This window comes from Bombina bombina, chromosome 6 (genome assembly GCF_027579735.1).
Source record: "Bombina bombina isolate aBomBom1 chromosome 6, aBomBom1.pri, whole genome shotgun sequence".
NCBI lineage: Eukaryota > Metazoa > Chordata > Amphibia > Anura > Bombinatoridae > Bombina > Bombina bombina.
Genome location: NC_069504.1, coordinates 580962185 through 580978268, shown reverse-complemented (window position 1 = coordinate 580978268; position 16084 = coordinate 580962185). Strand labels below are relative to the sequence as shown.

Here is a 16084-nt window from a genome sequence, read left to right as displayed (position 1 = left end):
TTCCAGCTCTTCTTGAAGTGATATAAGATGGAATTTGGCGTTCTAACAATCTAGAAATGGTTTCATTTTTTTGTAGTGTGAAAAATATAGTTTTGGTTACAGTAAGACATTTATAAAATAGGCCTTTTTACTTTATGCATACTAATGTTCTGTGTCCCATGCCTATGTCTGAACAAGCTCTACATATTTTCTAGCACTTGTATGTCTCTGTTATAGACATTTCTTAATTCTAAAATAGTGCACAATAATATGATAAGAAGAATACACTGTGCAAAACAAAGGAAGGGCTGCAAGACAGATAACACTCTGGGATTTATGAACAGTACCTTTATAGGAAGGGAAGATAGGGGATTTCTAGTATATATAGAAAGACAATGCATTCTAGATAAATTATTGATGGTCCAGTAAAGTAGTTAAAAAACTGCTGTCATTTATCTTAAAGAAGATACAGAGAAACATAATATTTAATATGAAATTGATACTATTATTAATTGTAATGTGCATGCAGCTGTTTATGACTTAATGCTTTTCAGTGTTGAATTATTGTTTCTAAGATGTATCCATAGAAACTTGTTTTAACTATTTTTTTCTAACTATATGGAAAGCAAGTTAGGAAAATTCTTGAAAATACATTTTGACAGCACAACCTTCTCTTATTTTTCTGCATTAACGTTACTAGTCGCTTCAAAAGTGCTAAAGTTGAGAAGATGATAAATGTCAGTAATGGTTGTTAGCAACTCATCTCTACTAAATACTAGTAAATAAGGCATCACCAAATAGCATTAAGTACTTTATTTCAAACTCGTGTCACCATCTTAATTGTTGTAGTTGTATTAACAATAAGCATTCACATAACATTCTTAAGTTATACAAGATTTAGCCTTTGTCTGTGTCAAAATGATATGGTTTACTAGTTCTAAGCACTCATGAAAGGTCAGTGTAACTAATGCAGCATTTCTCAGTTTTTAGTCAATTTAATTTTTGCACACTGAGAGCAAGCTTACAAGTGTAGCACTAATTTATTTTAATTTAATTTATTTATAAATAACCAGGTCAGACCTCTGGTTAATTTAAAAAATTTCCCTAATCGCCCCCAAACGTAAGTGGAAGGTTCCTTAATAAAAAAGAAAAAAAATGAACATCTTTAATTGTTTTTAAAAATTATTGCGGTAAACAGTTTTTAGGGGTTAAAGTGTGCAGATGTGGGGTGTTGATGTGGGGTGTTGATGTGCACATGTGGGGTATGAAAATAAATGTCACTGAAAATTGCCTTTACATTGCGATCTATGGAGACTGTTTTATCATTCAAAATATATATATATGCTTATATACCTATATATTTATGTGTTACTATGCCTTTATATACATATTAACACATATTTTCATATACATATATATTTAAATTTTGCTGCCCATCGCTGTGTGACTTACCCCCTTCACTGCGCTAGGTTCTCTGCTGTGTCTCACGGCATGAGAATGAGGCTCCAGTCCCATTGGAACCTATGGAAGCGTGCCCTCGTGAATACAAAGCTTCCCTGCAATGCGAATGCAAGGTCATGTTGGCATTGCGCCTCACCACTAATACCAGTGCACAATTGCGCTCCACTCATAATCTGGCCCTGATTCAGCAATGACTCAGGGTAAGTATGTTTTCTTTCATTGAATCCTTTAAAGCTAGTTTCCTCAGTCCCATTACTCAAGACACCCAAACAGATCAGGAATTAAATATCTCTTATCTTTATTTGATGTATATCAACTACTGTAGTTTTCTCATCTGTGCTCAAAGCAGAAATATATTTAAATTCTGCCCTTATGGGGTATCCTTAGGACTGTAGCTAAAAAATAATGCTCTGCAATTTTGCACTATCTGCTATTGTATAATATTCACATCAGAAAGAGATTACAATATCCCTGTGTTATATATGGCTACATATGACTCTAAAGACATTTCATAGCAGATAGAGCTGTGTCTATTTTAAGTAAATGCAAGCCCTAGTCATTTAAGTTAAGATATTTATTTGAGTGCATTTCTTTTAATGTATTACAAAAAGAAATTAGCTTTTTTAAGCAGATTCCCAATGTTACACATTACCAGTAAAAGGCTGCATTTGTTACATGACATTTTCAAACATGAGCAATCCAAATACTAAAGTTATAACATCAATTTCATGTAATCAGCTTAGAGTTTGCAAATATATTGACCCCATAGCATCATTTAACAAGGCCAAAACAATCGTCAAATTTTTGGGGGGTTGCTGTGTTCCTTGTTCAGAGAGAAATTGCCTGATATTTTGGAGCTACACTGAACATAATAGGCAGGATCAGACTGATATACTACAGGAAAGTTCTACTCTGTGAAAAGCATTACTGGGCTAAAAAAAAGCTGCACCCAGGTTGTAAATCGCCATAGAACAGACTAACAATAGTCAGGACCGTCTTTAACACAGGGCAAAAGGGGCAGCTGCCCAGGGCCCAGTGTCTTTTGAGGGGCCCAAGAGTCCTAAAAAAAATATATATATATTTTTTTTTAATGGTTCATACCAGACTGCTGATGTGACATGGGGAACACGCGCATTCAGTCCTAATACTGTCACAGTCAAAAATACTCTGCTTATATATATATATATATATATATATATTTTTTTTTTTTTTTAAAACTGTGCCAGACCGTGCCGGTGTCTTGTGACATGCCAAGCTATTGCCATGTGCTGTTTTAGATGTGCACTGTGCAGCACTGAATGCAAAGCCCTAACTCGGCATCCAGCCATTCCCACTGCATCAGAAAAGGTCCTACTGGGGTTACCACTGTTACCAGGTAACTGCTCTGGTGGTAGGGATTGTTTCTGGGTAGGGCTGACTGTAGGCGCATGCAGCAGAAAGCTGGAGCGGCAGGCCCGTGAGGATTTGAGCATCTGTGCAGCTGCATACACTGCTCTCTTCAGTCTTGAGGCTGTGTAACTCATCTCACACTGTATCCATGCAGCCTTGGGCAGACAGCATCTAGTCTGCTGGTCCCCTTAGCCCTGCTCTTTCTGCTGTGGCCCTAAGATCAACTAACTGCAGTTTGTTAGGGGAACAGTGCTTTGTAGGAAGGTGTCAGTGGGAAGAATAAGTGAGTGCACACACGCCCCTCCCCATGTAGCATTGTCTAGTGCAGGGTGAGAGGGAACTTGTTCCGAGCAAAGAATTGGCATGTGCTGCTGTGGCTGAGGTATAGTGTCATGCTGATACTTCACACATTAATTAATGTAAGGTTTATTTTTATAGTTGTTGTTTTCTCTCTGTCTCAGATTTTACAGCTTCCCATAGTAGTTCTGCTATTCCAGTCAGTAAACTTATATTTGTCTGCACCTCCATGCTTCCTTCTCAGTCTTTACCTTGCTTTGCTCCTGTTGGCTGCCCTAAATCTCTTTAACCAGCTAATCTCACACCAGAATCACAATTCAAAAGAATATAAAATGAATCCACAGTGGAGGAATTTATATATTTATTTACTTATTAGTACTGCTTAGGTCCAGTTTCACATATTGCAATTTATTTCATTTTTTTTAAATGATTAGCCCAGCAGTACTAACGAGACGTCTCGCCACAGTGGAGAGCTTTAGATCATCGGGCCCCAGGGGTGATGTTCCAAAGCTCTCCCCACTGACGAGATTATCTAATCAGTACTGTGAAGTCCCTCAAATAATTTTAGAAAGGCAAATTTTAGCTTGAGCTGTTTATCTTGCAATGCATGGTCCTGGATCTAAAGGAGAGACTCCTTCATTACCATTTAAAGGGACATAAAACACAATTTTTTTTCTTTCATGATTCAGATAGAACATACAATTTTAAACAACTTTCCAATATACTTCAGTTATCAATTTTTTTGTTTTCTTGTTATCCTATGTTGAAAAACAGTAAAGTAAGCTTTTGAGTGTGCACGTGTCTGAAGCTCTATATGGCAGCAGTTTTGCAACAATGTTATACATTAGCAGGAGCACTAGATGGCAGCACTATTTCCTGTCATGTAGTGCATCAGACATGTGCACGCTACCTACCTAGGTATCCCTTTAACAAAGAATAACATGAGAACAAATTTGATAATAGAAGTAAATTGGAAACTTTTTAAAAATTGTATTGCTCTATCTGAATAATTAAATATTTTTTGGGGTTTAATATCCCTTTAATGCTTAAAAAAGTCCACAAACATTTTGTGTGATTTCTTTCCATGCCTTTATCCAAATTTCCCACAGAGATAATATCTGATATTTAGAACCTTTTTGTATACTATAAAAAGTAAAAATCCACAAAATGATTAAACCACAAGATAATTACTATTAAATACTTTAATTAAATGACATGGGAGACACTTTATTTCAAATAGAGTGTTTAAAAAAAAAGTCAATTTTTTCTTCTCATGATCATAGAAGTATAACACTGTAACATTTGCCAAAGAGCAAGTGGATTCCAGTATCAGTAATACCTAATAGATAGATGTCTTGCTAACTTTATTATAAAACATATTTCTTTTTTTTCCAATTAAAAAATATTTATTAACTTCAGCTTCATATTTATGATATTTTTTTTATTTGGAAATAGAGAGTTTAGTGGTGTGCTAGTGGAGTAGCTATGTTTGTTAAAGGGACATCAAACACAAAATAAATGCTAGATACAATGAAGCATTCAAAGAAATGATTAGTCTGAGATGTAGATGTATTTTTTAAAAGTTTTTTTTAGCTGTTTAAAATCGACAAAATAAGTGTAAAGTTTAAGGTTTAAGTTTAATAAGTTTAATAAGTTTAAGTTTAAGTTTAACAATGTCTGGTGGACACGATACCCTGTAGCGTATCATGTCCGCCAGACATCGCTGAATGCGGACAGCATACGCTGTCGTCATTCAGCATTGCACAAGCAGTTCTAGTGAACTGCTTGTGCAATGCCGCCCACTGCAGATTCGCGGTCAATCAACCTGATCGTATCTGATCAGGTTGATTACTGTCCGCCACTCAGAGCAAGCGGACGAGTTAAGGAGCAGCAGTCTTAAGACCACTGCTTCTTAACTCCTGTTTCCGATGCGCGGAAACAAGTGGAACAGGGACCATTCAGCCCTTTTTAAATCGACCCCTTAGTGTCTATAAAACAATAGGAGCTGCCCTGTTTTAACTTAAGTTGCCTTCTCTGCTGTGGCCAATAATAGACAGATCACGTGAGTTTGCAGCCAATGGCGGTGTGGAATATTATAGTGTTCTACACTTCCATTTCTAACAGGAACTGAAAAGCTCATAATTCCAGAATGAAAATACAGGAAAAAAGGACAAAATTAATAATGAAAGTATATTGCAGAAGCAGAAGTTTATATATATATATATATATATATATATATATATATATATATATATATATATATATATATATCTGTGTATAAGATTTATCATTTTATATTACCTTCTGTTAGGGGCCGATTCATCAAGCTACGAATGAAGCTTGATGCAGCTGTTTCCACGCGAGCCTTCACGCTTGACGGAAATAGGAGTTAAGAAGCAGCGGTCTCTGAGGCAGCGGACAGCAATTCGCACAATCGCATACAATCGGGTTGATTAACACCCCTGCTAGTGGCCGGAAATCTACAGGGGGCAACATTGCACAAGCACACATTCTGAGTTTCAAATGAGCAGTAGATTATTATTAATTTTTTTCAATTTTCAATTTCTTCCATTTGCCTGCCCCCAGCCATCAGCCAATCACAGACTTTTATACATATACATTGTGAACTCTTGCACATGCTCTGTAGGAGCTAGTGCACCAAAAAGTTTTTATATAAAAAGACTGGGTGAAGTTTGATAATATAAGTAAATTGGAATCATGAAAAAAAAAATTTGATTTTAATAAATTTTGAATTTAAAAATCAGTTCTTTGATCTCTATACCCAGGAAACGATGATGGATCATGCACTGAGGACAATCTCATACATTGCAGATATTGGCAACATTGTTGTTCTAATGGCACGACGCCGAATGCCAAGATCTGCCTCCCAGGACTGTATAGAAACAACCCCCGGAGCACACGAGGGAAAGAAACAATATAAGATGATCTGCCATGTTTTTGAATCAGAGGACGTAAGTTAATTCTTATTTAAAACATTTTGAACACATTTGAACTAACACAAATGATATTTGAAAACAGGCAATATATATTGAGAATATTTAGCTTACAAGAGAAAATGTAATGATGGTTACATGCAGGAACTTTCAAATTTACCAGAATGAATTCAATTGCATTTGCAGAAATAATTATAAAGGATCATTCTTTGAAATATGTGAAACTCAGGAACAGTGGCAGTACTTAGGTGGCACTGGGGGGGAAGCATCCCCATTCATTACTATAGAACCCCAAAACTCTGAGGTTCTATTGGCCCTGAATATGCAAGGTAATACTTTTTTTTATATGTCAAAAGCTCTATGCAGAAAAAAGAGAGACGTAACTGAGATTAATAGAATTAGCTATTAAAAGATAAATTTCCACCAATACTCCCTACACCCTTGATATTTTGGGGTCAATTTGCCGGGCGGACATGATTCGCTGTAGCGAATCATGTCCACCTAACATTGCTAAATGCTGACAGCATACTTAACATTGCACAAGCATTTCTTGTGAAATGCTTTTGCAATGCCACCCCCTGCACATTCGCGGCCAATCGGCCGCTAGCAGGGGGTGTCAATCATCCTGATCATATAGGATCGGGATGATTGCAGTCCGCCACCTTTAGGTGCGACCGCTGATTCTTACTTTAAGTTTCCGGCTACCCAGAAACTCTGGGCATAGAAAGCAGCATACGCTGCTTATTAAATCTACCCCTTAGACTTGTCATCAACTTTTGTTGTTTATTTCATTCAATGTCTACAGCAAAATTCTTAATGGATCAGTTTTATTACTGAAATAGAAAATAATAAAGTTAAACTGTCTTCAGTTTCTGACAATGAATGACTTAAAAAGACCTTGATCATAGAAACAACACACCATATATTATGTTATGTCATTTTAATGGTTGCAAGGAAAAGGACTGTGTCATTTACTTGACTAGAGTGGTTGATAACTAAAATCATATAAAAGATGTAGGGCCATTATGCTTGCATTGAAAGAAAATAAAAGCAAGTAAAAAATACTGTATTTAGCAGCATGTGCGGTGAGGTCAGTGGCAGGTGAGGCACTGGCTAGTATCAGAGCCAGATAAACACACATATGAACCCAAAAGAGGTTCAATTATTGGATACTTAAAAGTCTGTAGAAACACTCAGGCACACACAAACAACAACATTCAAAGGCACACAAAATCAGACACACACACTAACAGAAACATTCAAAGGCACACCCACACTCACACACATAAACATGTACTCACAGACACTTACACAAACAACAACATTCAAAGGTACACACACTCATTGACACACACTCACAGACACACACACAAACAGAAACATTCAAAGGCACACACTCTCACAGACACACACACACTCACAGACACACACACTTACAGACACACACACACTCACAGACACACACACACTCACAGACACACACTAACAGACACTTACACAAACAACAACATTCAAAGGCACACACACTCATTAACACACACGCACAGACACACACACAAACAGAAACATCTAAAGGCACACACACACTCACAGACACACAGAAATACTCAGGCACACAAAAACATGTACTCACTAACATACACTCAGAAATGCTCACACACTAAAAAAAAACTTAGAGACATAGAAACACTCCTGAGACACACACTGTTGAGGAGATTTATTATTGTTATTATTTCAGTGGTTACCAACTTTGGGCCCACTTCTACTGAGCCGTAATTCCATTTGCGTGCATTCGAAAACCGTTAAATATTCTGTCGGAAGCAATATCGTTTATCAACTGCTTACAACGGCCCGTTATAACTCAATTTCGGCAACCGGTCTCCAGCTGCCGAAAAGATTATCGTGTTCCATACAAAGTACAGGAAGCCACTAATCTTTAAATTATACCTGTTTCCATTGCCCGCGGAAACTGTGATTACACTGTCGTAGACTGCCTATACACTAACAAAAATTACACCCAGCTCAACTAGGTGTAAAACAGGAAAAAGGTGCTCTTTGAGACCTTTTTCCCATTGAAATCTAACCCTACACCTCAAAACCCCTCTATCCGCCATCCCCCCCACATCACAACTTATAATAAATTTATTAACCACTAAACCGCTATGCCCCCACATTGCAAAGTACCTATTTAAAATTTTAACCCCTAATCAGCCATACCCCCACATCGCAACTTATAATAAATGTATTAACCACTAAACCACTATGCCCCCACATCGCAAAGTACCTATTTAAAATATTAACCCCAAATCCGCCACCCCCCTCATTGCAATTTATAACAAATGTATTAACCTCTAAACCTCCATGCCCCACAATGCAAAACTATCTATTAAATCTATGAAGGTCCTAATCTGCCATGCCCCCACAATGCAAACTATCTATTAAATATATTAACCCCTAATCCACCATGCCCCCACAATGCAAACTATCTATTTAAACTATTAACCCCTAATCCACCATTAACCCACATCGCAATTAACATAATACATCTATTAACCCCTAAACTGCCAAACCCCACAATGCAAATAACTAATCACTAAGCCCCCTAACCTAACAACCCCTAAATTAACCCAATTACATAAATTAAAATAATCCTAAATTACAATTAAAATAAAAAGATAACATTACTTAAAAAAATTAAAAAAAATAAGTTTAAATTAAGCTAAAATTACAGAAAATAAAAAGTCTAACATTACATAAAATAAACAAAATTATCAAAAATAAAAAAATTAAACCTAATCCCTATGAAAATAAAAAAGACTCCCAAAATAAAAACACCCCCTAATCTAATACTAAACTACCAATAGCCCTTAAAAGGTCCTTTTGTAGGGCATTAAAAAATACTAAGTCCCCCTCTAACAGTAAACCCCCCCCCACCTACCAAACCGCCCAAAATAAAAAAAAAATAGCACAAAAAAATCCTAAACTACCCATTGCCCCTAAAGGGGCATTTGTATGGGCATTGCGCTTAAAAGGCATTCAACTCTATTACTGCCCTTAAAAGTGCATTCAGCTCTTTTTCTGCGCCCAAATCCCTAGTCTAAAAAATAAATAAAAACCAAAAATAAAAAAAAAGGCTAACTCAAACCCCCTGATAGGTACTCACGGTTCCTAAAGTCCGGCGGTGAAGTCGTCTTCCAAGCGGCGACCTCTTCTATCTTCATCCAGGACCGCGGAACTGAAGAACGGTGACCGCGGAACCATGGAGCATTGAGGATTCTCGTCGTACGATCGCAGCTGTACACTGAATAGTGAAATTAAGGTACGCGTTTAAATATGCCGTCCCTTGCATTCCTATTGGCTGATTTGATTCTTCAAATTCAAATCAGCCAATAGGATTTCAGTAGCTCTCATCCTATTAGCTGATTTGAATTTGAAGAACTTTTTTTTTAAAGGTAAAAGAGCTGTTTAACTTAGGGCAATGCCCTACAAAAGGCCCTTTTAAGGGCTATTGGTAGTTTAGTATTAGATTAGGGGGTGTTTTTATTTTGGGGGCTGTTTAATTTTCATAAGGATTAGGTTTAATTTTTTAATTTTTGATCATTTTGTTTATTATTTTATGTAATGTTAGTTTAATTTAAACTTAGTTTTTTTAAAAGTAATGTTAGGTTTTTTATTTTAATTGTAATTTAGGATTATTTTAATTTAAGTCATGGGGTTAATTTAGGGGGTGTTAGGTTAGGGGGCTTAGTGATTAGTTATTTGCATTGTGGGGTTTGGCGGTTTAGGGGTTTATAGATATATTAGGTTAATTGTGATGTGGGTTAATGGCAGATTAGGGGTTAATAATTTAAATTGATAGTTTGCGTTGTGGGGGCATTTCGGATTAGGGGTTAGTAGTTTAAATAGCTAGATTGCGTTGTGGGGGGATGGCAGTTTAGGGGTTAAGATAATAACTTGATAGATACTTTGCGGTATGGGGGTTGGTGGATTAGGGGTTAATACATTAGTTATTGCCGTGGGGGGTTGTGGTTGAGAGGTAGATATTGCGCATGCGTGTCTGATATTATTTTAACAGCAAGCGACGAGTAAAATATGCGGTGCCGCACTTGTATGCAGCGCCGTATATGCAATCGAGAGTAGTGTAAGGTCGGGTTACCATAGTAACCTATTAATGTTTTAGAAATCCGGCATCAGGTGCAAGTGTTAACACAACGCTAACTTAGACCTACAAGAAAAGAGCGACCGCTCGCAAGCGGTAACCTTTTCAATGGAAACCTGGTACTAAAATGGATCCATTTTTAACGGCTCAATGGAAGAGAGCTCCTTGCTGGGGCAATGTGTGCAATTTAATAGCACTCTGAATTATATCATTTCTAAAGGATAATACATATAAAACTGGAATCCTTTCAGTTCTGATTTGTATATTAATTAAACTTAGACCAGATCAATAAACAAATATAGTTTATTTAAAGAATTATTAGAAATAATAAGCAATATTTGAATAAAGCAAATCAATAAACATACATCATTACAATGATTTAGTGATTATCAAGTTAGAACTAATGAAAACAGTCACTAAAATATTTCATTTAGCAGTAGCTTGCGTGTATAATAGAGAAACAGAAATGTTTGTTATTTAAATTCTCAGCATAGCTGTCAAGAATCAGGTAAGGTAATAATCATGGCAAACCATAAGAAAATTATATTATTACCAGATTGCTGATTGACCCAGTGTTATTTTTATTTTTGTTAATGAGCTAAGATTTAGAATATTTTTCCCTCGGAAGATGTCACTCGTCACTAAGCTATAATAGACAAATATGTATTTTGTAAATATGTTCTGAAAAACAAGTCAGTATCTCCATTTGACCGTTAACCAAGGTTGAACCCCACTAATGTTTATAGAAAAAGGGACTTACTGGAACCATGTATGAAAAACATGGGGATATTTGTGGATATTTATATCAATAATATAATGATAGGAATCATGCAGCTATGTTGGGGACCTTGAATTTTATAGTAACTAAACATGAATTATTTTGATAAAGTACAAACACTTCACAGTAAGCAATTACTGTATATACTGACAAGCAACACTAGCTAATAGCTATATATTAATACTGAAAAATAATATATATGTGTATGTGTACCTAAATCTGTAAGTAAATACACATGAACAATTTTACCCCTATATTATATAGCACAGACATATGTGAGTACCATTATACAACCATATTGAATAAAGAAAACAACATACTTAAAGGGACAGTCTACACCAGCATTTTTATTGTTTAAAAGATAGATAATCCTTTACTATCCATTCCCCAGTTTTGCATTACCAACACAGTTATATTAATATACTTTTTTACCTCTGTGATTAGCTTGTATCTAAGTCTCTGCAGACTGCCCCCTTATGTCAGTTCTTTTGACAGACTTGCATTTTAGCCAGTCAGTGCCCTCTCATAAGTAACTCCACAGGTGTGAGCACGATGTTATCTATATGGCACACATGAAATGCATTCAGATAAGAGGCAGCCTTCAGGGGCTAAGACATTTGCATATGAGCCTCCTAGGCTTAGCTTTCAACTAAGAATACCAAAAGAACAGAGCAAAATTTATGATAAAAGTAAATTGGAAAGTTGTTTAAAATGACATGCCCTATCTGAATCATGAAAGTTTATTTTTGACTAGACTGTCACTTTAAATCTATCTATCTATCATTTATCTATCTATCTATCTATCTATCTATCTATCTATCTATCTATCTATCTATCTATCTATCTATCTATCTTTCTGCCTGTCTAATATATCTGTCAGTTTGTCTGTCTGTCTGTCTGTCTAATCTATCTGTCAGTTTGTTTCTCTACCAGCTTGTATAGGGGAAGAAAATATTATATACAAAAAAATTGAATCCATGTATCTGTCTGTCTGTCTATGTGTCTATCTTCCTATCTATCTGTCCAATTTATCTGTCAGTTTGTCTTTCTGTATGATGAGGGGCCGACCATAAACATTTTGGGGCTTGGCCAGAATTTTGTACCTAAACTATGATTCAGCATGTGGTTTTTAGAAAGACCCAATTGCCAGTCATGTAGATTACAAGTTATGCACGATAGAGGGTATTTAACGAACGCAACAAAAGTTGCGTTATTTCACCCTCCATAACGTTGCCATTACAAATTTTTAAACAGTCGGCTTGTCCGTGCGATATGGTTGCATTGAGCTCCATACCGCACAAAATACAAGCGCTGTTTTGACGTGCTCGTGCACACTTTACACATAGACATCAATGGAAAATAGTCAATATCACTGTCCAGCACCTTTTAGTAATTCACGTGCACGCTGAAGGGCCTTCAACCCCAAACTATAAATAATGATACAATACCAGCAGCACTGTGATCCTGAGTTGCAAATACTCAACTTTATTCTTGCACAGAGGGAACAAGAAAGACAACGTTTCGGGCTATCTGATGACATGAATAAGGGCAGATAGCCCGAAACGTTGTCTTTCTTGTTCCCTCTGTGCAAGAATAAAGTTGAGTATTTGCAACTCAGGATCACGGTGCTGCTGGTATTGTATAATCACATAGACATCAATGGGGAGAGCCTGTTAGAAAAAAAAACTAACACCTGCGATCGCGGAATGAAAAGCTCCATAATGCAGCCCTATTGATGTCTTTGGGGAATAAAAAGTTACGTTTAAACCTAACACACTAACATAAAAACCACGTCTAAACACCCCTAACCTGCCGCCCGACATCGCCGTCACCTACATAATGCTATTAACCCTTAATCTGCAGCTCCCGAAATTGCTGCCACTATGAAAATTCATTAACCCCTATTCCGCTGCTCCCCGACACCGCTGCCACTATAATAAACCTATTAACCCCTAAACTGCAAGCCCCCACAATGAAAAATATTCTAAAGTAAACTATTAACCACTAAACCGAAAGCCCCCCACATTACAATTAACTAATTTAAATTAGTAACCCCCCATAGCTTTATATTAAAATTACAAATTCCCTATCCCTAATTCAAATAAAACTTACCTGTCAAATTAAAAAAACTAAGTTTAAATTAACAATTAAACTAATATAACTATTAAAATAAAATTAAACTAACTACCAATTAAAGAAACCTAAAATACACATTTAAAAAATCATAACACTACTATAAAAATTACAAAGTATCTAATTACAAAAATAAAAAATACTAAATTACAAAAAATAACAAACACTAAAATAAGAAAAATAACAAACGAAATTATCAAAAATGAAAAAGAATTACACCTAATCTAATAACCCTATAAAAATAAAAAGCCCAGCCCCTAAAAGGGCCTTTTGTTGGGCATTGCCCCAAATAAATCAGCTCTTTTACCTGAAAAAAAACCACAAAGACCCCTCAACAGTAAAATCCATCACCCAACCAACCCCCCAAAATAATTAACCTAACTCTAACAAAGCTACCCATTGCCCTGAAAAGGGCATTTGTATGGGCATTGCCCTTAAAAAAGCATTCAGCTCTTTTGCTTGCCCTGAAAAGGGCATTCAGCTCTTTTAAGAAAAGCCCAAACCCTAAACTAAAAAAAAAAAACACCCAAAAAAGTTTAAAAAATCCTAACACTAACCCCGCGAAGATCCACTTACAGTTTCTGAAGTCCGAACATCCAGGCAGCGAGAGGTCTTCATCCAGGTGAGGTCTTCATCCATCCTTCTAGCTTCATCCCGGCAGCGTCTTCTATCTTCATCCCGGCGGCACAGAGCGAGTCCATCCTGAAGACATCTGTCGCAAAGCATCCTCTGCATATGGTCGCCGCCGTATACTGAATCTTCAATGCAAGGGAGCCTTTTCAAAATGACGTCCCTTGCATTCCTATTGGCTGATTTGATTTTGGAAAATCAAATCCGACCAATAGGATGAGAGCTAGTGAAATCCTATTGGCTGTTCAAAACATCCAATAGGATGAGAGCTTCTGAAATTCTATTGGCAGTTCAAATAAGCCAATAGAATTTCAGAAGCTCTCATCCTATTGGCTGATGTTGCGTTATAGGCTACAAGGCTTGCGGTACAGCTATATTGACAAGACTTGTAATGGCTGTGTTGCTGTTTTAACACTGAAATGACATTTTTTTCAGTGTTAAAAGACAAACGCACAACTCGTAATCTACCTGTGTGTGAAGTATCTTGTTTCGCTATATCAAAGCTGGTTCTCTATGTAAAGTGAGGTTGTCTCATTTTTCATTTTTTTTTTTTTTAACTTTTTTTTATATTTTAGTGTGGACATTTTTATAGAGGTTTTTTTTTATTTTTTTGTTTATTTTGTAATGTTTTTAAAACATTTTGGTGATGGCAGTTTATCTGAAAGTGAAGTTAGTGTTTTTTCAGCAAGATATTTCCCTACTGAGTTTATTAGTTTGGTTCATATATTATGCTTAAGATATGTAAATGCTCCTGATAGCTCTCTGCTCTGGTAATATTTTCTAAACAGTCTCATCAGTACTGAGAGGTAATAAAATGCTCAAAAAATGCCCCCAAGGTTTTTGTGTGTTTTTTTCTCCATGCTGGCAGGTTTTTGATCATCAGGCCTATGGAATGAATTAGACTTTTTTAAAGTTTTTTTTAAACTTTGCTTTATCTGAATCATAATAGTTTAATTTTGTATTTCAGGTGCCTTAAATTATCGTTATCCTTTATTCATATTTACTACAACCTTATACTACATATTTTTGAAGGACAAATGCTTCAATACTATTTAAAAACAGTAAAGCAATAAATGCCTTAGCATCAAATGATATGTGTGTTATATGCAGTATGCGCCTCTAATGTGTAAATCAAAGTTAATATTCAGTAATATAAATTCATAAGGCAGCTTGCACATCAGGATTAGTATATATTTTCTATTCACTAATACATTATTCAGAGCACAAAATTAACTTTCTCCCTTAAAACACAGAGATCCCTCTCTAAATCAAAGGCAGACAACTTTATTATATTATATTCTAAGTTTCTAAAGCAAGTTCTCAAGCTTCATTACTATTCTGTAGGTATTGCTTATCAGCAAATGACTTTCACACTGCTGAGTGGAGCTCTTGCTATGAACGTATTGTCTATTTTCTGTATGTTATAAATGGATACACTAGATCTAGATTTAATTATATTTGTGTCCATATATGTCCAGTGATAGAAAATCCACAGCCACCCACTTTCAACAAAAGATCAAAGAATTGTAAGGGGTATAGGAATGTGTGAATATGAGCATTCACAAGTCTCTTACACAAATGATGAGAGTAAATGACCTCTTCTAGTCTCTGGAAACTTTTTTTCTTCTTTCCTAAATTATCAATGGCAATGAAAAAAAATATTTTAGTAATTTGTTGCATTCACATTCAAATGTACAAGAGCATGGGTTTAAATCACTATTAAATAGAAATTCTTGATTCAAAATCTGTGCATCATTAATCCCCATAACCTCTGCAAATCAGATTTCCTGGCTATTTAAGTGTTTCCTATAGCTGTCTCTGCACACAGTGCCTGTGTAACTATCAGGCTTGATGAGTTTTTCTGTCCTTGCCTTAACTTGCACTAAAAAGGGTATGGGCATAGTAATACAAGAACCCAGTAGTGACCTAAGGACAGTGTTCTGCACAGAGGAGCTGTTGAACATGGCGTGCAGTTTATCGCTATTCTTGACAGGGTGTCCTAAAGGTGGTGTGAAGGCGAGGCTCAGCCTCAGTAGTGCTAAAGATACTGCAGGCAGTGAAGTCTACAGAGAAGAAAGTGACACTATTTGTGACCTGGGTGTCTGAAGTGACCTTGCAGCAACAAGTGCACTAAAAAAAGGTGCAGGAAGTTATTAAAGGCCCATGGGAACATTATTTCATGCTTGGGTATTCTTTGGGGATTTTCCTTTAATGATTTTCCTGACCGCCCCTTCCTGGTGTGACCCTGGCTTGTTTACTGGACTTTTGGAGAATTCTTCTGGTACGTCCTTATACCTTACAATC

General features: G+C 36.2%; 1 protein-coding gene across 1 annotated transcript in view; it reads left to right on the top strand.

Moving 5' to 3' along the window:
- Window positions 1-16084, top strand: part of APBA2 (amyloid beta precursor protein binding family A member 2) — an 821823-nt gene that overhangs the window by 584093 nt on the left and 221646 nt on the right. The window contains exon 9 of the mRNA XM_053717552.1: window positions 5913-6098. Coding sequence (XP_053573527.1) covers window positions 5913-6098 — 186 coding nt within the window. The remainder of the gene's footprint in view (window positions 1-5912; window positions 6099-16084) is intronic.